This window comes from Xenopus tropicalis, chromosome 1 (assembly GCF_000004195.4).
Source record: "Xenopus tropicalis strain Nigerian chromosome 1, UCB_Xtro_10.0, whole genome shotgun sequence".
In the NCBI taxonomy this organism is placed as follows: Eukaryota; Metazoa; Chordata; class Amphibia; order Anura; family Pipidae; genus Xenopus; species Xenopus tropicalis.
In genome coordinates this window covers 152257338-152281713 of record NC_030677.2, presented here as the reverse complement: position 1 = coordinate 152281713, position 24376 = coordinate 152257338, and the positions used below count along the sequence as shown (strand labels likewise).

The 24376-nt window shown below is 40.0% G+C and overlaps 1 protein-coding gene across 1 annotated transcript; it reads right to left on the bottom strand.

Moving 5' to 3' along the window:
- Positions 1-794: 794 nt before the first annotated feature.
- Positions 795-23109, bottom strand: LOC116406445 (sodium/glucose cotransporter 1-like). Its single transcript, XM_002931895.5, has 15 exons — positions 22878-23109; positions 22464-22535; positions 16536-16640; positions 13875-13934; positions 12553-12657; positions 11670-11775; positions 9349-9429; positions 8919-9139; positions 8678-8813; positions 8484-8591; positions 6291-6441; positions 6005-6173; positions 3123-3338; positions 2494-2602; positions 795-1626 (listed from the first exon to the last, which is right to left on the bottom strand). Exons 1-15 carry the CDS (start codon positions 22998-23000, stop codon positions 1418-1420), a joined length of 1971 nt encoding a protein of 656 aa, XP_002931941.1. The 5' UTR covers positions 23001-23109; the 3' UTR covers positions 795-1417.
- Between the last annotated feature and the right edge of the window lie 1267 nt (positions 23110-24376).

Below are 24376 nucleotides of genomic sequence, written 5' to 3'. Positions count from 1 at the left end.
CTCAAGGCAACTTCCGCAATTTCCGTGTATGCCATCCCACCGCGATTTACATACTCGCCGGTGGGATGGTATTTCGGGGAGACTAGTTGCCCGCGACAAGGGAGATTTGTCGCGGGCGACTAGTCTCCCTGTCTGCCACAGGGGTGGATGTGATTTAAAAAGATTTACACCTCACTAACCTTATATGGATAATATGATACAAACAAGCCTGTGAAGCTTGTGTGCCATCCTTGGAGCATAAACATCTCTTGATGAGCTGCAGCTGATCTTTGGCAACTGGGCAACTTGTGGCCCTTAAGTTGTAGTTGGACTACAGGTCCCAGCATTGCCTTTTTTTACAGCCTTTAGCTGGGAGATCTAATTCCACAAATTTGTAGTGCTAGGGGCTGCATTTTACTGATCTAGACTGGGTGCCAACTCCCTGAAGCAAGCCATGCAAATCCTGGCAGTCTGTCATTGTGGCACGAGACACCAAACCATGCATGTGTTCAAAGATAGAAAACACTCTAAAGGCACTGACACACAGCTATTAAATGCCAGAAAATACCCTGCCATGGACAATGCTGAGAATTGTTTCTGCTAAGCACACAAATCGTGTAATTTCTCAAACATTTCTTTGTATGCATTTTTGAGAGATTGTGAGATTTAAATGTTTTAGCAGAGACAATTTTCTGGCATTTTGTAGCCGTGACAATTAGACTAAGCCATTGGATGGGCAAGACAGTTATTCAGGCAAAATGAATCTGCTGTTTCGGTCTTTTCAGTCACACTTTGCTTTAATAAAATCCACCACAAAATTGTTTCCATTTATTTATTAAAATATCAGGATCTTATTACCTGTTATAAACCAATAGGGATTTGACAGATTATAGGATGCTTCCATTTCATCAGATCTTTTCAACCAGGGGTGGGCAATCTACACCCTCACCTTCCTGCTATTGTGGAACTACAACTCCTAGTATATTGGTGCTATAATCGAAAGATTTGGTTTGGTATTCAAAATGGGTCTAGCATTTCAAGTACACAGAGGCCCAAACAACTCCCCACCAGCTCAATAAATAGTGACTGTCTATGGCATCTTACAGCAGTGCATCTGGCATTTGCCAGAATCCATAAATGGCCAGTCTGGGCCTGATAATGTAGCATTTAGCAGCTGAAGCATTGCATCATGGAGTTCATTAAAACCATTTTTGCTAGAACCAGGTTTAACCCACTGGACAGGGCCTTGTTAGTGCTGTTTTCTGTGGTTCATTGCCTGCAGGAACCTGAAGTCTTGCTTGCCACAGAGTGTGCATACCATGTGCTCTTTGCATTGCTGTGTGTATACAAGATAATTTCCACCAAAAAAATGTAAAAAAAAAGTTTCTCCTGTATAATGAAATTTACTGGGATTTTTGTTTCAAGTTCAAAATAGTGACTATGCGAAAAATGCATGGCAGAACACAGCTACAGCCAGCAGGATGATGCCGTTGATGTTGACCACGTTCCTCCACAGGGGCTTCTCTGAAGTGTCCGTCATCTTTTGCTCCAGGGCCTTCTTCTCTTCCTCACTCAGTTTGGGGGGCTTCTTATCATCAAATCCACAGAACCAGTTGTAAGATTTCCTCCAGCAACTCAGCTTTTTCTCTGCATGACAAAGATGAAACATGTTAAAGCCACCAGGAATGCCTAGATCACCCTAGTTCTTACTTCATAGCCGTTTGTTCATGGATTCAGTTATGTCATTTTATTAATCCTTATGGGGAGAGATTAAACTCCAGCCCTACTTTGCAAATTCAATTATCACTTCAACAGAAAGACAGTTTGCAGTTCTGTAGGAAATTTTGGCTGGGCCAGCTATTGCTGCAGCTACATGGAGAGTATCTGCATGTTCATGAATACTCCCACCAGTATCTTTTGTACAATGCTGAGGCAATCATATCTACTGCAAGTCAAAATGTCCAACAGCTGCATTAGTGATTGGACCCTGCTGCATAATGAGCATAATTTAACTCTTATGTTTCATGGATTGAACAGCTGTCATGCAGAAGGTGCCTGAATACTGAGCAAACTCACAACATGAGCTTTTTTTAATTGCATGATATAAATGCAATATATGTATATAAAAACTGCAGTCTTATTTCTGGCAAAAAAAGAGGTAATGATCTATTGCCAATGGCTGCATTTGTTTAGCCCTTATGTGCTGCCAAGCAGCTGTGTGTTGTGGTCAGTATTCATGTTGCTTGTGGGCAGGGATACACTTGCATGCTTTATATTTTATATAGTATCCAGCAACCCTTATAAATCACAGAGAACTGCTTTTATTAAGCTTAGGTTGACATGACTTTCAGAATGTATCTGTCCCTTTCAGGCCCAGAGTGACAATCAGTGGATTCTGGCACATTCCAATGGGACTGCAGTAAGATGCCATATATAGTTATTATTTATTTGGCTGAAGGGGGACCTATTTTGAATCCCAGTCTGGGCCTGGTACCTTTAGTTTGTATAACTCACCTTCCTCCTCCTCCTTTTCCTCTTCCGGTTCCTCAGCAGCCCAGTCATTTGCATCTAGATCCTCTCGCTCCTCAGTGCTGTTTCTCAGGGCAAAGCACAAGCGATAGAGCTGTCATGAAGAATAAGTAGGCAACTCAGTGATTCTGGAAAATTGTATTAACATTCAATGTTCTTGGCATTTTTTTTCTTTATATATATATATATATATATATATATATATATATGTATGTAGATATATATATATATATATATATTAGTTTTGGCTAATCCAAGGAAGGTACATTTCTTAAATGATAAAAAGCTGTAGGTCAAACTGAACTAGAGTTTAAAATATACTGCTATATGTATAATGTATCCATGTTTCTTTATACTTTTTCTATTGCAAAGCTTTCTATGGGAAACCTCACCAAACAAAAATGTCACCCTCTTCCCCCATGCTAGTGCCTACTAACAGAGATCAGATACCACCCCCAGAATAGGCTAAGGGGTTGCTTAAAGATATCTAAGATAGTAAAGTCTTTGGGGAAAAGACCTTCTTCAGACTGTGAAATCTTAACAGAATAAAAGTATGCTTTAATTCCTTATAGAACTAGACAAATAAATAAATAGAAATAACCAGTTGAGCTCACATGCTTATCAGGTATGGGTTTGGTCATGAATGATATTGCCAAGACAATGATGGAGGTTGCAGTAAACAGGATGATGGCAAAGTACAGATAGTGAACTCCGCAGATAATTTTGGGGCAGTTGCTGGGTTTCACGCAACTTCCAGTTCCAAAGGCAAATTCTGCAATCATCCTTGAAAGGCCAATGAGGAGTCCAATTATTAACCCCCAGAATGCTCCCTGTAGCAGGAAAGATACAGAACAGTTACATTAAGGGCTGCGATAGCAAACACAAAGCTTCTTGTAACACAGTGTTTCTCAACCTTCCTAATGCCGCAACCCTTTAATACAGTTCCTCATGTTGTGGTGACCCCCATCCATAACATTATTCCTAAGACCATCGGAAATATGTGTTTTCTGTTGGTCTTAGGCGACCCCTGTGAAAGGGTCGTTCGACCCGACCCACAGGTTGTGAACCGCTCTTGTAACACAAACCTGAGCACAAAGTGTTGGCAATGCAGAACTTGCTAATGGGCAGACAAAACACTTTTTATTATATTAAGAGAGAAGAACAAAATGTTCTCCAAGTTTATTTACAAACCTGGATGGGGAGCAAATTGGTGAACAAATTATGAGAGTTATATCTTAATACTGCTGCCACCGGATGATTTTGCATATTCCCTCTAATTCACAGGTCTCCCTAACAAGCAATATATAAAGGATGAATTATAAACGATCGAATTATAAAGACGGGTATAGGCAAAGCTGGTCCAGGGACCACATCAACAAGCCGATGCGGTCCCCGATCCAACTAGATTTTTTAACCTGCCTGATCGGTATCTGGGCGATTTCAGGCCAGAGATCGGTCGGACAGGCCCATCGGTAGTGCCCCTACACGGGCCCATAATCGGTCCGTGTATGGGGACCTTTAGAGGAGAACTGGCTCCTGTTACATTGTTTTATGACCTAGAGAACAGAATGGGATAGAGAAACACGGCTCTCAATAGCAATTATCATTGGAAATTAATGAATGAATATTGCAAAATTACTAAGAATTACATTTTCTTTCATTAGGCAAAAAATTTTTTGGTGGACTTCCCCTTTAAAGAGCAATCAGTTTTGTTTATGTAAGCAACTTTAAATCAGGGATTGATGAAAAATGTCAACAGCCATCTTTAACTATGCATGTACGAGCCAGGAACGTAATGCCTTAGGGCACATTTAAAGGAGCAATGTATATATTATATACTTTACTATATTTTTTCCTTATGTTTAAAGAAGGAAAGAAGTGGTTTTGTTATTGTTTGCACTAAGTGCAAAATCGGAAATTGAATGTTAAAGGGGACCTGTCACCCAGACATATAAAGCTGTATAATAAAAATCATTTTCAAATTTAACATGAAACCCAAATTCATTTTTATATTAACACATCCAAACCCATTATAAAGGCAAATAAATATCCCATAAATCATAAATTGCTTGCCCCGCCTCTAGGACTTAGGCATAGAGGCGGGGCAGACAATTACTTTATCTTTCCGTTCAGCACTACCTAGATGTCACTGCACATCTCACTTTTCCCCTTCCTCCTCCTCATCTAACTGTGTAGCCAGTGCATGGGCATGGGCATTGGGTTCCCCATTCTGGCACATAAACAAGATTTTGGGGTGAGTTTGCCTTCATAACCGTGTCCACAAAATGGTGCCTGCTTGCTTTGATTGCGTAATTCCAAGACGGAAGGAAACAACATTTATATTATTTATATAGAGTAAGTAAAGTTTATTTTGCTCAACTAACAATATAGAAAATAATTTGGAGTTATTTCTTAGGCTGACAGGTCCCCTTTAAGTCATATTTTATGACCTGGTTCTTACAAGCACAGTCAAAACAAATCTACTGTCTCTGAGAAGCCTTCTGAATAATGAGCTGCTATTTATCTGAAAGCCAAACAAAAGCAGCAGCTGGGGCATGGGAGGGGTTATTTATAGAGAGGGATTCTCAGTGGACTGGAAACCAGGAAGTTAAATGTGCCTTTAGTTTAAGACTTTGGCCTGTTTAGTGAAAGATATAACAAACATCATTTATGTTGCTTAATTAAAACAATAGGCAAAAAGTGCCATCAGCAAAATCCCTATTCATTTAATTTTTTGTGGAAAGGAGGATCCCTTGGAATCAATGCTCCTCAGTAGCTCTCGTTAATGAGGATATATGAGCTATAATTCAAGCAATGACTTTTAAGAAACAGTTACAGAAAGCTTAATGTAAATGGAAGATACACTGGGCTAATCATGTGCTGGAATGGGATCCTATTGGTAGTGTCAGACTGGCACCTCAGTATACCAGGAAAACTTCAAGCATCAGTGGGCCTTCTGTATGCTAACTATTGGCCTATTCCTGGTCATTAACCATTTCTGTATGGGACTGACTACGATATTCTATATATTTCCATATTCCATGTATATCACAAATTATAAGACTGTGTTTTAAAAATATGGAGGATGGTTTCTGTGTTTCTGGCACTAAAAGGCGGATTTATCAATATGTGAGCTCACCACAGAAAAATTCCCTTACTTTGTATTTATTCCTATGGATTTTTTAAAAGCATATTTATCAAAGGTTGGAAGTTAAAGTTCCCCATTTGATAAATACACTACTAAAAATCCAATAGGAATGAATAGAAAGTAGTGATATGTCCTGTTTGTGAGCTCTAATCTCACAGTTTGATAAATCTGTCCATAAGTGTCCTTTATCAGCGTGATTTTTTTTCTTTTTACCAGCTTTGGTTTGATCTTATCAGACTGACTGGATAAGGAAAAAGTACCATCCCACAAGCAGGAAATAGCAGCAAGGCAGTATATTTTATGTTCTCCACATCATTAACTACTAGAGATTTCCTATGGGAAACATACCTGCTCATTCACCCTCTTGACAAAGATAGCAAGGAAAAAGACAGAAGCAATAGGTGGGCCCAGGTAACTTGTGATGGACTGCATGTAATCAAACAGCTGACCACTCTGGGCAGACTGCAGTATCGGAACCCATGCAATGCTCACTCCAATGAGGAAGAGGATAAAAACCCTGCAAGATAATCAGCAATGAGAGAAGGTAAAATCTAAATACACATTGCAGAAAATATAAATTCTTTTGATATTATTCACAGGTCATATGCCGTGCAGGCCACAGAAGAGATCCCACCTTCCAGCTATCATTAGTTCCTTCTCGCTTGCTGTCCTCCGAATCTTTGTGTAAATATCCATGGTGAAGAGGGTGCTAGCACTATTGAAGATGGAAGTGAGAGAACTCATGAGAGATGCTAACATCACCGAGAGCATCAGACCTCTGAGACCTATGAAATAAAAAGGGACAAATTCCAAATATATTTGTCATCAGATAAATCACAGCTATGAGCAAGCTCTCTCCTGTTATAAGGCCCACTGGAATGAGGTAAAGTGACAAGCCCAGCATACAGATGTATACATTGGCCAACAGGAAAAAGGATGCCTTGTAAGGACTGAGAAGAAAGAGACTGGTGAGACAAAAGCAGGTGGCTTATATATAAATTAGATTCACAAGGACACAGAACAATATAGTTATAGAACAGCTTCCAGTTTTACAAAGTAAGAGATCACATCAGACAGAAACCAGCTATTTAAAAGGCCAGGTATGAAAGGAAGTAAAAAGGGATGGACAGTGGGAAAAGAAATATGTTTTGAATGATTAGACTCTTTTGTTAAGGACAGGGGTCACTGAACTGGTGTCAATGTAAATGATCAGAAATAGGGTTGTGCCAACAGAAGCAAGGAGCAGTGGCACTAAAAGATGGGTTTCAAATTTCAACTGCTGGTATATGAGTTTGTATGAGATTATCTAGAGGAGTGCTGTTCAGATCTCATGCAGTGTATTTCTGGGCATGATTATATTAATGATGATGAAATACAATCAAGTCTATGTAGCCATTGACCAGACTGGGGGCAATAAAAATGCTTTGGAGAGCCACATCCAGCCCATGGGCCCCCGGTTGGACAGCTCAACTACAGAATGTTAGTTGTTTTTGTGTAGGCAGTTTTTCAGGAGAAAAATGAAATAAAAAAGACAGCAAGCAAATGTACAGATATCCCAGAGTCCCATCATCAAACATATAAATAAGTGCAACAAACATATTGTGTAGGTTCCTGGGCATTCTTCCTGGCAACTGCTACATATACACAACATCTTCAAGTGCAATCGGTTGTTAGGAAACCTCCCCAAAAACATTATATATATATATACATATATACAGCACACCATTAGATACAGATAAAACCTGGGTGCCAGTGCAGAAATTCAAATAGACATTCCGTAGGTTGTGACAGCACTCACAGGGGTTTGCATAAAGAGACAGTAGAGTTTTTAGGTTTAATAAATCCGATGTTTCAGCCCCTGACTGGAACTTTCATCCGGGATTCCTGACTGGAACTTTTATCCCTGATGAAAGTTCCAGTCAGGAACTGAAACATCGGATTTATTAAACCTAAAAACTCTACTGTCTCTTTATGCAAACTCCTGTGAGTGCTGTCACAACCTACGGAATATATATATATTTATATTTAAAAGTGCATAAGTGCATTTATGCTCATGATTAAGTGTATAATAGGTGATTAACAGATCATAAAGATTCAAGTATGAATGAAGGTAAATACCTAAAAAATGTAATAATGTAGTGCATTATGTATATTTAATGTATTGCCAAAAAAATCTAATTAATAAAAAACAAACAGTAAATAGTAAATTAAAGGCAACAAGACCTGGTTCCCTATTCCAACCATCAGGTTCCAGGCAGCCCAACATAAAGATCCAAAAAATGATCTCCCCCTCTATATGTATAGGGAACATGCTCTAATCCCACAAAGAAAAGACCTCCCAGTTTACCCGCATGGTGTTCAATAAAATACTATGGTTTTGTATATGGTTTCTAATATTCCTCACATGTTCCCCTGTCCTTTTCCCTAATGCTCACTTATTACAACCCACATATTTCAATCCACAGGAACAAACTAATATATATACTACATAAGTATTTTTACAATTAATAAAATGTTTTGCTGTTGGTAACCCATACTTAATGCTTTTTTTTTTGGGTGCAACCAATTTACAAGTCCCACATCCACTGGCATGGCATTTATAATTACCTGACAGACCACCATTGCAATAATTAGTTTTTTGCCTATTAAAAATATCAGATAGAGACACCAAATCCTTTGTAGTTCTCATTCTCTTACAGACAAGATTGGGCTTGTCATTGACCTTGGGGCCAACTAATCGTCCTCCTTTAAAATATGCCAGTGTTGTCTCAACAATTTCTTAAGTGCAGGGGTAGCTTTAATTTATTGAATTATAAAAGATTCTTACCATCCGGCATCAGGTTTATCACCATTTTCGGGTAGGCAATATTTGTGCATCCAACCTCAGTATCACAGAATTTCTTACACAGAGAAGGTACAACACAAGCGACTTCATCTGGTTGTAAGAGAGGAGGCTGGTTACATTCAGGCCTTACTAGCTGTGCTGGTTATATATTCTTATTTATTTGCCTCTCGCTTTACCTGTATATAGGATACGGCTGATCATTCCTGGAAATACCATGAGGAACATGGGCAGCAGTTTGAGATACCCACACAAAATACAGCCAGCTTTTACATGAGACATGTTCTTGGCTGACAGACATCGCTGAACGATCACCTAGCAGATGTAAGCAAACAAGAACAATATATTAATAAACAGAGCAAAAAAAATAGTAGCAACATCACATACCATACTATAATGAAAAATATACAAGCCGCTCACCTGATCTGTGCACCAGTACCACAGGGCAAGAATGGTCAGACCAAAGATGAGCCCTGGCCATGGCATGTCCCCAGTGAGTGGGTCACGGAAAAGGTGAAATGAGTCATCTCGTGGGGTATAACATTGCTCAGGAACGGTTATGTTATCATAAGAGATCACAGAAGGGATAGCATTCATGTACTTCTCCATAAACTGGTCATATCCTCCAACTTTATTAAATGCTGTAGAAACAGAGAAAGGGTTAAAGCAACAGCAGGCATTGCAAGTCTCTGTGCATGCTACATCTCAATCAGTTAGTGTGAAAACTGTACTACTACTATGTAAGTGAGGGGATAGAGGTTTAGGTGTAGGCATAAAAGAAAAATGATGGATGTGGTTAACAGGCGGTGTGCAACGTAGCAGGACTTCATGTTTAGTCAGTTTAACTCACCAAATCCCATAAGGATGAAGGATCCCACTAACATGATGATGGTCTGTAAGGTGTCTGTGTAAATGACAGCCGCAAGCCCCCCTAGAAGGTAACATAAGAACACAAGGAATGGTTCAGAAAAGTAAAGTAGGAGGACAAATTGGGAGATGGACAACATCTGGGATCAACAACAGAGATGGAATAAAAATCATGTGAACCATAAAGCCCCTTTGGCACTGCTTACCTGCAAGTATTTGTTTGGGACATAAGCGCTAGGGACCTAAGGAGACCCCATGTCTTGTGCCCAGACTTACTGTTACCTTTGTGCTGATTTAATGTAACAAATACCTGGAAGACTGGTCTACTCTACCTTAATATTTTTATAATTGAGGCAACAGAACTAAATGCTTCCATTTTAGGTTTTTCACTGCACCAAATGTAACCCTGCTTCCTATTTCTATATGAAACAAAGTTCATTCATCCAAACTGTTGTTTTCCACAAAGCACTGATCAGGTAATAACATAGCAAGAATGGAAGATCTAATTAATGCTCTGGGAAATATTCCTGGCACAGCACGGCCACCTGTTGCATTAAAGGTTTTTGCTGTTTGTGATACCAGGCTGAAGAGTGAGGAGTGTTGTGGCTCTAGGATACCGTATTTTCAGAAATAGATCAGAGGAAGTCTGCATGCAAAATGCACATTGACCAGGCGACCTTTGTGCATGTCTTACACTCTATTATTTTATTTTATGATAGCTTAATGTGCATGTGATAGTTGCTCAGGTCAAGTGCAGTTCCTCCTTATCACCCCTCATTCTGGATGACGCCCATGTTGGGAAGCTCTTTGTGTTAATTCCCTAGAAACAGATTTTTTCCTAGTAACATTTTGTGTAATTACCACGTAGGCAAGAAGCATGCTACTTTGCATTTTCATTACCAAAGAAAAATTACAGTGAATGACAATGGCAAAAACCTTATATATACCTAGTATATGGCTTAATGTAATGTACTTAGCATTAACAGTGCCTTGCAAAATTATTCAGATTTTTGAAAAGCACTGAAACCGAAATTATTTTTTTAATGTGTCCTTGTTTTGTCATGATTTTTTTTTTATTAAACTGAAATATGAAATTAGAATAAGTATTTAGCCCACACACCTTAATATCCTTAAGTCCAGGTTTGGACCTCACTCATATGTTCTGCAATTGATTGTTTTGGCTTGCTTCTGAACAAGATAACTAAAAAAGGAGTGTTTTAAAAAAGGAGCAGGTCTTTGCCAAAAATTAAAAAGGTTTTAGATGAGTAGATTTTTATTTTGCAAACAACTAGCTTTTTGTTTTAAAAATCCAGATTGGAAGCCAAAACAACTGCAGAAAATTCAAGAGCACAAAGTTTTTTTTGCATTTCTGGCATATACAGATGCTCAAGCATTCACTGATTGCCCCTAATCCTTTGGGAAAGATTTGGCCTATTCTTTCCTGCAGAATTGCACCAGATTATTCAGGTCGTTGGGATGATGTTGGTGCATTTCATATTTGAAATTGTGTTACAGACTCACAACTGGATTGGGGCTTTCACTGGGCCATTGTAGGGCATGTACCATGTTCATAGCCACTGCATTTTTATTTTGGCCTTGCGCTTGGGAATTATTGTTTTGCCAAAGCTTCAGCTTTTTAGAAGTCAGAAACAGGTTATCCTGTAGTTTTTGTTTTTTCATAATGAATTCATCCTTCTATTTTAACAATGTTGGTACCACCACCATACTTCACACTTCATCTGTGATTAAATTTACATTACCACGGACAACATATGTTGCAAAAATCCCCTTCGCTAACATTAGAATCACCACATGGAAATTAAAGTACTCACAGCAATTCAGCTTAAAGGAACAGTAACACCAAAAAATGAAAGTGTATAAAAGTAACTAAAATATAATGTGCTGCTGCCCTGCACTGGTAAAAGTTGTGTGTTTACTTCAGAAAGTCTACTATAATTTATATAAATAAGCTGCTATGTAGCCATGGAGGCAGCCATTCAAAGGAGAAAAGGCACAGGCACATAGCAGATAACAGATAAAACACTATTGTATTCTACAGAATTTATCTGTTATCTGCTATGTAACCTGTGCCTTTTCTCCTTTTTTCCAGCTTGAATGGCTGCCCCCGTGGCTACACAGCAGCTTATTATATAAATTATAGTAGTGTTACTGTAGCAAACACACCAGTTTTACCAGTGCAGGGCAACAGTGCATTATATTTTTATTACTTTAAAGCTCTTTAATTTTTTGGTGTTACTGTTCCTTTAAGAATAACAAATTGTTATAGGATAGACTGGCTCCTACCTGTGACTGTGTACAGGGCAGTGATGGCAAGCAACATGACAATGGCTATGTATATATTGATCCTCATGGCCTGCTGGATAAAGATTGCTCCTGAGAACATGTCTGCCTGAAAAAAAATTAGTATTAGTAAAAAAAGTATCAAACTTTTAGCACAAATAGTTGGCTTAGGGGCAAACATTAATCTGTTTCTGTTTCATGTGGTGCCAGATCCTGGAAAGAACTGCACATAACATAAGCAAATGATAGCGTTAAATAAGGGAGTAACCTGCCAACAGGACTGACTGATGGGGCAGCCAGATAACAGCGCTAATAGAAAAGTTAGCCTGATAAAGATAGGTGATTGGGTACCCAGTTAATGGGATAAAAGTCGTTAAACTAATAGTGATGGAGAAGGATTTGATGTGCTACCACCATTAATGTCGGCATGGTCTTAAAAGCTGATAATAAGAGTGTGGTTTGAAGTGGGTGTGGTTTAAAAAGGGGAATAATCAAAACTGACTTCCATTATCGGCCCTCCACCATATAGGCCAGGAAAATTCCAGCCCTCGGTACCACAGAAGTTGGACAGCACTGATGTAGCAGGACTACTGAGAGGGAAGTGTTATCACTAGTGGTTACCAAGGCAACCTCACTGAGTATTCATTTGTAGTAAGAGATTCAGTGTGAGAGTATAGGAGCAGGGGAGGCCGATTAATAGCAGTGAGTGGGAATCCTGTAGAAGTACTGAGAATATGAAAACCTGGGTGAGAGGATAGTTCTTTGAGGTGATACAGAAAATATATGTAGCACAGATGTAGCTTTATGGCTATTCTGAAGGTGCAGCAATGATAAATGTGGGGGTCAGTGTAAGATAAGTGAGAAGGGAAGCATGAGTGAAACTTACAGAGATCTTGGTGAAGACATAAAGAAGAAGAGAGAGCACAGACAGATAAATCCGGATCCGGTCCCCACCAAAACGTTTCCTTAAATATTCTGGCATTGTCACCACCTATCAAACAACATATGCGAATGTATTAATCCATAATACTGCACATAATCATATCAAATACAGATTACATTTTGAATATGTGTAAGTTTATTTAGTTCCCTCTGAAACACATCTGGGTTTCTCCAGCACAGCCCTCCTGCTCCAGCCCAAGTACTTATCCCATGTGTATTCCTCTCTCCTAGTAATGATGTGACATTTCACAAGTTACTTGCACTAAAGGGATGGGCAGCCTCACATGTAATTCTCTACATTCATTTAATGAATAGGGTTGAACATAATTTTTGTCTATTGTTTTAATTAAGAAATATGTACTTTTTTATTTCTTGCACAAAACATTGCAAAATCTAAAATTAAAAGGAAAGGTTTTCAGACTTTTTAGTTTATAGCACCCCTCTTAAGAATTTGCTTTGTCCTCCTTGAAAGTAAAGTCACATTCTACTTCCTGTTCTTACAGGCAAAATCAAAACATATTACCATGCACTGGGAAGCCCTCTGTATAAACAAACCCATCCCTTTCCCTAGCTGCAGTTTGTTAGGCTGAGGATAGGGTAGAGCTCATAATACTGAGGGTTTTTCAGTGAACTTCTGATTTGTCTTGATTCTGCTCATAAGAACAGAAAATAGTGTGATTGCAATATTCAGAGATGTCTTTAGGAGGTGCAAATAGGGCTAGCTGCCCTGGGAACCAGACATGTTGTGGACCTACAGACAAGAAGTCAATGTTAGAAGGACTGCAGATCCCTTAAAGAGTTGTGCTGCTGTGCAAGCCTCAATAATACTAAGATCTAAAAAATGCACCCACCCCTTTTTCAAAAGGATTTACATCTTAGACAGCTGCCTCTGCTGCCTACCTTAGCATTGTGATTCAGATGTTAGCATTGCTGCGTGGGGCTTTGGTTCAATTCTAGCCAGGGTACATCTGCAAGGAGTGTGTATGCACCCCCAGTGTCTGTGTGGGTTTCCTCTGGGTTTTTCTCACACTCCAAAAACTTACAGGCACCTGCTTTAATTGGTTCCTGACAAAACTGACCATAGTGTGTGTAGGGACCTTAGGTTGCTCCACTGGGGCAGGCACTGATATGTATCAAATAGAATCTCTGTAAAGGTCTGCAAGATATGTTAGCACTATATAAATAAAGGATAATTATATAAGTTTCGGGCCTGACTATCTATTGTGTTAGAGAGATTGTGTGGCCATGCTCAGCAGTGCTACTCACCCCAGCTTTCACATAGATTGGCACAAAGACCCAGCCAAGGATCACCACAATAACCAGAGCCTAAAACAAAAAGGACACTTTAGAGACCAGAAGCAGAACAGTGCATTAGGAAACCAATTTTTAAGTAACACTTTAGTGGCACATTTAGAATACAATTTTCCACAGAATTTTCCATTAAATACCCCAAAAAATTTGAATTACAAACATTTGTATTTGATATCTTGGCATGCAGATAAGTGCAGCAGGCAGAAATTGTAGTGAAATAAAAAGAAAAGATTTTAAGCACTGCTTAATAAGTGGTTTTGCTATCATAATATGTAAGGAAATCACAGAGAACTTCCATGACCATATTAAAGGTTGAAAGCTTTTATACAGTTTAGAGTTAAACTCTAATTTCCTCATATTTTACAACAGGGGGTACATTATTATAATACACAAGTTTTAGTGAGTTGTGACAGAAATTACATAACTAAGCACAGATTATAATTGATGACATCACCAAGCACCAGTTATAAGGATATCATTTACAAGATATTCATGGCTCTTGTATATACATAGTGCTTTCTACGAATTCATTTAGGGTTATCACTTATTTGGTTCTGACCCGAATAGTATGGTTTATTTAGGTCTTTTCAGGTCACAACTGTCTGGTTGCAGCTTTGTGAAATACAAACTATAATATGACCAACAACAACCTCTAATGTCACTGCCCCCCCAGATGTAATGACCCCACTTCTATATGTCACTGCCCTAATATCGGCCCATGTATGGCCACCATAACCTAAAAGTATTTGTTTTTGAACTGAACCTGGCCTATTGTGTTGTACTGTTGAACTGATCTGTTTACTTTTCTTAGTATTTGTATTAAAGTAGCCATACATGTTTCGGTCCACTCATTTGGTGAGACTGGCAAACAAGCAAATTTTCTCCCAATATGCCCGCCTAAGTTCAGGCTAATTCAATCATTTTTGTCTAGGGCCCAAGGGCCAAACGATCAAATTAAAACAGCGGACTTGGTGCGGTCGGACCAAGGACTGCAGTAAGAAGCTGATGCAGTCCCCAATCTGATGGGAAAATCAAACCTGCCTGATCTGGCCAAATGTGGGCCAGATATCGGTTGGGTAGGCCCATGGGGTTAAGATATATGGCTGCAATAGGGGGGAAATATTTATTTTATTATATTAAATGATGTCTTTACATGGGTAATGTTTACCCTAGTGCTGTAACCCATTAAATGTTTGCCTTTCAGGCCATGGTCACACTGAGCATTTGCTCCATTGCTCTTTGCCTGTGGTCTTTAAACAGGTGGAGAGAATCAGATGCACACTAATCAGCATCTCCCTGTAACTGCTCTGACAATCACAATTTCCACCTGCGTGCAGCTATACGGAGCAGAAGCAGACATCGGAATAAAATTTCTGCTTTTGCATTTTCGGGGCTGATCTCCGCTTCTGCTCCATGAAGCTGCACGTAGGCGGAAGCTGTGATTGTCAGAGCAGTTACAGTGAAATTCTGATTAGAGCGCATTCACTTCTCTCTCCCTGTGACCATGCCCTTAACCTGCACTTGCCCAGGTAAAAGGCTAAACTAACTTGCTATATGTTAATAGGCTGAGGAAAACTTTACATAACTTTACTTTTAGTACATAACCCACAATATATGTTCGTGTTAATAATTTACAAAAAAGATAGTACTTACTGATAACAATCAACATTGTTATATAACACAAGGGGTTATATATGTTGTTGCCCATATCTTAGTTTTTCCCTTAAAACAGATTCACACAATGCACCTAAAATAATACACTTTGGCAAAGCCAAAATATTTAAACAAATATAAAAAATAGCATGGCAGAGCAGATTTCAGCTCAGGTCCTTCAGAATGATCCGGCAGCTTATCTTCCAGTGTATGGGCAGCCCCGATGGGCCTACTTCAACCAGTGTTGGGCTGAGATGGACTGAGATTTACTCCAAAATGTTCATTTGTTAGTTTGTAATAGTGGCGCCTCCTGCTATTCTGTTCAGCATAATAGGATATAACAAAATCTTCATGACGTGCACGAAAACATTGTTTTATCATGTTTCACAATGACGGGAAAGTCAGTGTTATAGGCCATTTCACTGACAGGGAATGTACAGATGCTCAGTGGCCTTTGCCTCTCGAGTTGCCACTTGGCTGATTTTTCTTGGTAGAAAACTCTCAGTGTATTAGACAGAATCGTGGTAGGTCACCCTTATAGTAGGGCAAGTGATTTTTGTGTCTGAACCTGTCAAGTCCTTATGTTATACAGTCTAAGTATTTGTAATTCATCTTCCAAACCAAGGGCAATTCTACCTCCACACAACCCTGAGGCAACCTTCCAGATGCCGCCCCCATAACTTACCTTTTCTGCAATCTGTTGGTATAAGAGAGGACTTTGCTTGTGCACAGAACAAAATTGTGCTCTCTACACTAGAAGAGCTGAATTTCCAAATGGCTCTTAATGTTTCCAGAGGCATCTTTTTGCCACCCCAGATAATCTACACACTCCTGCCTGGTGCTGTCACAAACTCTACCAGTATATAGGCTGTGGAACCTTAGGGATCCATTCATCAAGCTTTAGACAAATGGCAAATGGTTATATATTCACAAGCAGAAAAAAAGCTGAAAAGTTTCTCTTACATTCCATTCAAAACCTCCAATAACGATGCCACCAGCAGCTGCCGTCCCAGCGAGACCCACAAAATGTCCACTCCCAATGTTACTGGCAAACAGAGATGCCCCAATCTGCAAAGAGGAGAACAGAATCAGCTTTGCCTTAGCGAATGATAAACAAAGTCATAGGTTAAAAGACCAGATGATGCACCTATTACATGTTAACATGTTACATTACACCTGGATGTCTAAGATGTGATTCTTTTCAGGCTAAATTATATATATATATATATATATATATATATATATATATTTTACTTTACCAGTATATTTATAATTTGTGTTACTGTAATTTAACATTAATGTATTATTGTTTACCTAGGGGGGGTGTTCAAATTATCAAGGTATGCAGTTCAGACAAGCCTCAAATTCAGTTTAGAATCTTTCTTTTGGAGGGCAGCAGCCAAATTTATTATCTGTTTATTACTAATGTTATCTCCTAAGGTGAATTGTATCTAGTATCTTTTCTAAAGGAGAAGGAAAGGTAAAAACTAAGTAAGCTTTATCAAAAGAGGTCTATGTAAATACAGCCATAAGCACTTACAGTAATGTCGCACCGAGTCCTCTATCAAAAGAAACGCAGGATTTCTTGTTTCTTTTTTTTTTGTAAACATGATGTTCCAGTGTCTGACTTCCTCTCTCAGAAACATCCTTAATTACCAGGACCAGAGTCTGCGCAGTTCTCTCCTCTCTCCTTCTCCTGCTCCCCCCTTCAATTAGGAATGTGTAATCTGAGCTATAGGCTAGACTGCAGGCAGGAATCTACTTAAAATGGCAGCTGCTATCTTAAGTAAATGGCGAAAGCTTCTAAAGCTGTTTACTCAGGTATGGTAATGGTTTCTGCAGAATAAATATATTGTTCTAGTTGGCACTAATGTGGCAAATCTATTGGCAGTAAAATGCCAAAATGACTTTCCTTCTCCTATAAGGTGGCCTAGGACAGTTAGATCCCAATGATTTTGATACCACCAACCAAACCTCTTTAATAAAAATCAGAATAAATTTTCACTCCTTACTGTACTATTGCACTAGGTCAGATGAATATACCTCAGAGGCTCAGAAATGGTCACTGGCGCATTGCCAAGTGGTAACTGTCTGACCCCCAAGTGCACAAGCAGGTTCCAGATTATTACCTGCATTTTCCCCTACAAAGCTGGAAATCACAAGAGCAGAGACCACCAGAAATCCCCCTTTTGTGCTGCTGCCCTGAGCGTGCAAATACCTTGCTCTGTGCCCTGGTGCAGTATAGCTTCTACATCTAATTACAAAGCTTTGAAGCCTGGCCAATGCAGCACTTCACTTTACAATTATATATATCGGTACATTAGAAATATATATTAATGTGTTTTTTTTGTTTGTATTTGTTCTGTATCACTATTTTAGAAAAGATCATTTAGCAGAAGAGAAGAAGGGGGCAGTGAGTTGGTAATATGATTTAAGAAAGTAATAAAAACCTTTATTAGTCTTGGATGTGCTGCAAGGCTTCCTGCTAGATTTTGGGTATGGAAAGTAAGTGGATTTATATAAGGCATGCTAGCCAGATAAATTATTAATCTAAATAACAGGTATTAAGAACACAATCACTTCAAATCATTAACTATGTGTATCTGTAGCCTGCTGTCCTACACCATAACATTTCCCTGGCATTTGGACTTTCAACATGAGAAGGAGGTGCCATGAGTTACCCAATGTTCCTGGTGTTAGGAGACTTCTGGGAACAGAGAGACTCATGGAACTGGTTTTGGGAAATGTTTTTCCTTACAGAAACACTGACTGACTTTAATACATTATGACTGATGCCACACGGGGCTGATTCTCAGTCTGCACAAAAATGCAGTCCGAGAATTAGCCCCTACTTTGCCTACATCTGGAACTGTTGTGTGGCCCATGAGAGTTCTCGTTTTAGAGCCGACATCCACTTCATATGCCTGCACTCAGGCTGATTCAATAGTTCCAGGTGCAGGCAAAGTAGAAGGCAGATGCAAGCTTAGGGGTCACAGGCCAATAATCAGCGCAGTGTGGCATCAGCCTTAAAGTAATACTGACACATTCCTTTATTGGACCTGCTGGAGAGGGGGAGGTGTGTGGGTCTCGGTGTGCTTGAAATGCCATGGGGCAATTTAAACCTTAGTCTGTGCATAGTTTAACTGATTAAAATGTTGCACCCTGGGGTAATCCTGGGTTAGGAGGGATGTCATGGGGTGGGACTCATGCAAAACAAGCATATAACTCATGTAAAGAATGGGAAATTCCCAAAGTCATTGCATTTCCTAGTATGAGTCTGTCACAGTGTGCATAGGAGGCACTTGGCAGGTAGCACTGAGTGGCCTCTTATGTAGACTGCCAGCACCTATCATGCCAACTTCTGCAACTTCATCTCCGGTCTGTACTCGATAATTTAAAATGTAATGGAAATCAAACTGACCATAGCTCTTTGAAGGGGCAGTAATGCTACAGAGTTTGTTACATGGCCAGTGGGCTTTAAATAAAGACACATTAGGAAACTCATCAGACAGAGGTTCAGGTGTGGTACAGCGTGTGCTTTTCCATTGCACTTTTGATTGGAGTGAACCATATTTTAAATGTCTCCACCAGGGAGGAAACTATGCAGTACAAAGGGGAAAATAATCCCCCCACTTTTTTTTACTCAATTCTATTAATGTATGGAAGCAAGAATCTGAATCCACCCCAAACTCCTCCCACTTTCTAGTAACCCGCAACCCTTTTCACACCTTGACTTTGGATCTACAGGACCACAGCCAGATATGTAATTGGCCTGCATCAGGGAATCAATAACGGGGAGTTGACCTTTAAGTTAACTATATGTTACAGAATAGCCTGTTCTGCCTAATAGTGGATGGGGGTCACAGCCTCTGTAAGGTTACATTATTGTTACTTTTTATTACTTGTCTTTCATCTCAGACCCTCACCTCATCTTTGTAGTCACCCAACTGCCTGGTTTTTAGAGAATACCAGCTAAACCACCACTTTTAACTTTGCAGCCTGTTATTCACTTAATATTGTAAGCACACTCCCCAGTGATGTTTTTTCCCAAAGCCAACACCAGTCCAGGGAACATTCTATACCCATGCAGCAATGTTACCCTACTTCCCCGGCAGCCCCTGCTTAGACTTGCACATGCGCAGTACAGTGACATTTTCCAATTTTAAATGAAATTACACAAGGGAATTCTCTTTTTAAAGGGATCTAGTGACATAGCTACATATACAGCTGTGGCGGGAATACCAGGCAGCCAGGGGGCCTGGGAAACCACTGTTTGCACTGTGTTCTCCAAATATTATTTTTTCGGGGCTCCCAGCGAATTCAATGTACACCTCTGAAGGGATCAAACCCTCCCAAAACTTAACTATATTGTACATGTAAATGTAATTTACATTAACTTTCTGTTCTTTATACTTTTTTTTAAATACATATAAATAAAAAAAACTTATTTTTGCTTGCATGAGACCTTTTGAGTGCTGTACTTTGTGGTGTACTCAGATATTAGCGGTTTTACATTGCCAGCGTCATGCATTTGCCACAGCAGCTCTGAGCAGTGATGCTAATCAGAGGGTTAAATGAATGACACAGTTTTCGTGTATGGACACCATTTTGCATAGTTCTCTCCATTTAGTAATGGCTGTAACTATGGGTGCTGCCTCTTTATAAGATTAATATGGAACAGGGAGATTTGGCCCAGAAATACACAGTTTAAAACTGTTAAAGGAGAAGGAAAGGTAAAAACTAAGTAAGCTTTATCAGAAAGGTCTATGTAAATACAGCCATAAGCACTCACAGAAACACTGCACTGAGTCCTCTATCAAAAGGAACAGGATTTATTGCCACTTTTTTTTGTAAACATGTTCTTAGGGTGTCTGACTTCCTCTCTCAGAAAAATCCTTCCCGGGGCCTTCCCCCACCCTTAGGAATGTGTAATCTGAGCTACCAATGGCTAGAACTGTAGCAGGAAGCTATAAAGACCAAGCTATAATGGCAGCTGCTATCTTAAACAAGCCAAGGGAGCTTCTTGGCCTCTTTACACAGGTACGGTAAAGCTTTCTGCAGAATTAATATATTGTTCTAGGTGGCACTAATGTGGCGAATCTATTGGCAGTAAAATGCCAAAATCACTTTCCTTCTCCTTTCAGCATTTAGATTTAGATTTATAGATGCACATTTACATTTCTTGCACACAAAATTGCTGCTATGCCGTCCATCCTGTGATTTACAAAAATAATTTTAATGAACTTAATGTCTAGATCCCTAAAGGAAGGTACTGACTGTATAGAGACTTTATGCCCTGTTATAATGATACAGGAAGATACTGTTTCTGGGTTCATCCCAAACTCCACCCTTCACTGAGTCGTCCCAAGTTAACTGGTGCTGTGAGGTGCCATGGAGATGCCGCCTCCTGCTGCGGAGTTGGGACATAACTGGATTTTCTGGCTGTGAGGCGACAGTGCTTAACTGTGAGTTCCTTTGTATGGTATGGTGTGATGCCAACTGGCCCTGAGCCCATAGAAACTTCACTAGTTAATCCTAAAGGAGAGTGGAAATTCCTGACTAACTGTGTATAATGAGCTTTACTGCTTCCTCTTGTCTTGTGTCAGGAATCTGCAGCCTGTGACTCTCCAGCTGTTGCTAAACTACTACTCCCAGCACCCTGGGGGAGTCCGTTTTACTTTAGCAGCCTAAAAGTCTCTGGTTTAGAAGGTTTTGTCAATGTTTACAAACATAACTGCAAATCTACTAGTTTCGGTCACATCCACATTACCACATATTTAATACCTAACCCCTCAGTACTAAAGTACAGTACTAGTAATTGCAAAACATGCCGGTATTACATCACCTTAGTACACCTGAGAAATAGTTTCCAACATTGTGGTCTTTGTGTTTAGAAAAGCAATAAACCACATACAGCAACTCAACAGAATGCTCTGGGTGGGAAGGTTCTGCCATATTTACAACAATACATTTTGGAAATTAGTATAAAATGAAACAATTCTACTCATAACTTTGGAAGTTTTTTATACATATGGAGTAAGTGGTTTGGATCAGATACACATTAAGGATGTAAATGCACGAACGTTTGCACAAGGCAACGGATCTCAGGTACCACCAGGTGCGTCTAACAGTGTCGGACGCAGACATAGAGCTGGGACACATCTATGATCTTGCCAAGTGCAGGGTCCTCCTGATCTCCATAGTGGCCACCAGTTTGTTAACCCAACACATTCTATCCACCCATACCCCTTGGTTATTACATCTAATATTTTCTGTGGATACTGCAATTCTTTAATTTAATGTCATAGGGTGGCCATGAGCATCTGCCACCCCTGTAGCTATTGCTCTGTCCCTATCTAGATGCCATAAATTGAGTACAAACTTTTTGGTTCCCCCAAAGGGGTAAACAATAACTTCCAATTATGCAGCTGGATCTTAAATAATCATCAGAATTGCAAAGCATAGAATAGACTTTAATGTTAGGTAGTTTGTAGCAAACCAATCTGAAGAATTATTATAGGTTCTAGGAATAGCAGTTTAATAGCAGCTGGAGGGCCACAGTCTAGATCTACTAAATTGCAATGTGCCATATATCACTTCACCTTCTCACTGAACAATATCTACGTTCTATTACCCCAATGAAAGTTGTTGGGGAGAATTGGGGAGTTTTGCTTCAACAACAGGTGTGATCTTTGATTTATTTCCACCGCATACAAACCCCTAGCAGGCCTTCAGCATTGCCCTTTTTATCACTGACTTTTTGGCCAACTTCTCCTTCCCCACTGCCATCTTTATTTCTCCAATAAAACAAGTGGTTTTGATTGCAGAAGCACAGGGCAGAGGGTTGGTGCAAGTCCAACAATAAAAATCTTTATTTCTAATGACACTCACCGGCCACCACACCATGCTGCGTCCTGCCAGGAAGAAACCTCCCACAGTGCCACGGCTTGTCCTTACCATTGCCTGGGACAAAGAAAGCAAGATGGCACAGTTAGCTCTATGTACTATCTTATACATATCCCTCCTTGAGGAAAAACAAAAAAGTAATATGCCAGCTATTCTGTAGTTTCTGTAATATACCTGCCACGTTATAGCATTTTCTATACTTATTTATTCAATTTTCATAATATTCTTTCTACTCATCCATAGAATATCCTTAGAATTCATACCATTTCTATCAGATTACTGGTATGGTCCGTATAAAACTGCTACTCAATATCAAAGTCCATATAATTTCATACTAACACCATTAATCCCCCAGGAGGATGATTTACACTAAAATAAAGTAAGAAAAAACCTACATACCCATATTCCTACTGCCAGGACCACAACAAAATACACCACAATAACGGAGATGTCTGCAGGATTATTGATAGGGATTTTATCCTTTTCCGGAGCAGGCGTTGCCGGGCCCACGGTGGTGTCCATTTGTTTTCTTCACTCTGTGGGACTTTCTTCCAGACTGTCAACTGGTCCCTCTCTCTTGTCTCACAGGTGTGTGACTTGGATGTGCTGTTAATTATAAACCTGTCCCAGAGAGGTCCACCCGCCCCTTCCCTTCCCATCAATGTATAACCTGCCTCCTGTTTTACCTTCCCAAACACTGAGAGTGTGTGCAGTGGAGTCTGATAAGTAAGAATCCTCTCTTGCACCTCAGCTTTCCAAGTTAGCGAGAGTGCCTCACCTGTGCTGAGCGTGACAGGAATGTGTGGAGTCAGACAGGAGAAAGCCAATGGGTGTGACACCTGATGCCAGTGTCCTTGCCACTAAAATGTCTCTAAGTGCCTATACACAATGTCCTCTTGCTGTTTATAATGATGTTTCACATTACTTTCTCTCGTACTTAAAGGAGTTTTGCACCTTTGTAGTATGATATAGACAATAATATTCTGAGAAAATTTGCAACTGGTTTTCATTTTTTCTTATTTGTGTTTTTTCAGTTATTTAGCTTGTTATTCAGCAGCTCTCCAGTTTGGAATTTTAGCAGCTATCTGGTTGCTAGGGTCTTGTTTACCTTAGCAACCCAGTAGTGGTATGAATGAGAGGCTGGAATTTGAATATGAGAGGGCCTGAAGAGAAAGATTAGTCCCCAGATGTAATAAAAAGCGCTAATTTTGCCCAGGAGCAGTAACCTATAGCAACCTATAAAATGCTTGCTTTTAAACAGATGACTAGTAAATTCTGCATATTGATTAGTTGCTATAGGTTACTGCTTCTGTGCAAACTTAGTGCCTTTTATTACATACGGTAACCACCAAGGAATAACAAAAATTATAAAATTGTAAGCTCACAGAGCAACAGACTTTTGACCACTGGGGATCAGTGACCCCCAGTAGTGTAACTATAGAGGAAGCAGATCCTGCAGTTGCAGAGGTGCACCAGTGGCAGCAGACCCCACGGTTGCAGGGGTACCCAGGCGAAAGGGGGACGCGGACTGCAGGACTTCTGTATTGCACACCCTCCTCCCATGCTCCTCTCCTACCTTTTTTTTAAAAATAACAGTATGACACGTTGCGGCCCAGAAGGTGTGAAGCGAGCAGCCAGGAGGGGGAGGGGGCGGAAGAGGAAGGACTGTTTGCATATACCCCCATAAAAGATCTGTTTGCAGGGGGGGGCAGCACAAACAAGTTTTGCCACTGAGGGACACCCAGGGGACAGGGGGCCCGGACTGCAGGGTCTGCTTTCTCTCAGCCTAGGAATCCGTGCTCCCCAGCTGCTCATTAAATGTTCCCACGCAACTGGGCAACGCGTCGTGCAGGGGGGGGAAGTGCTGGTACTGCAGGTGCAAGCTGCTGTGAGTGCCG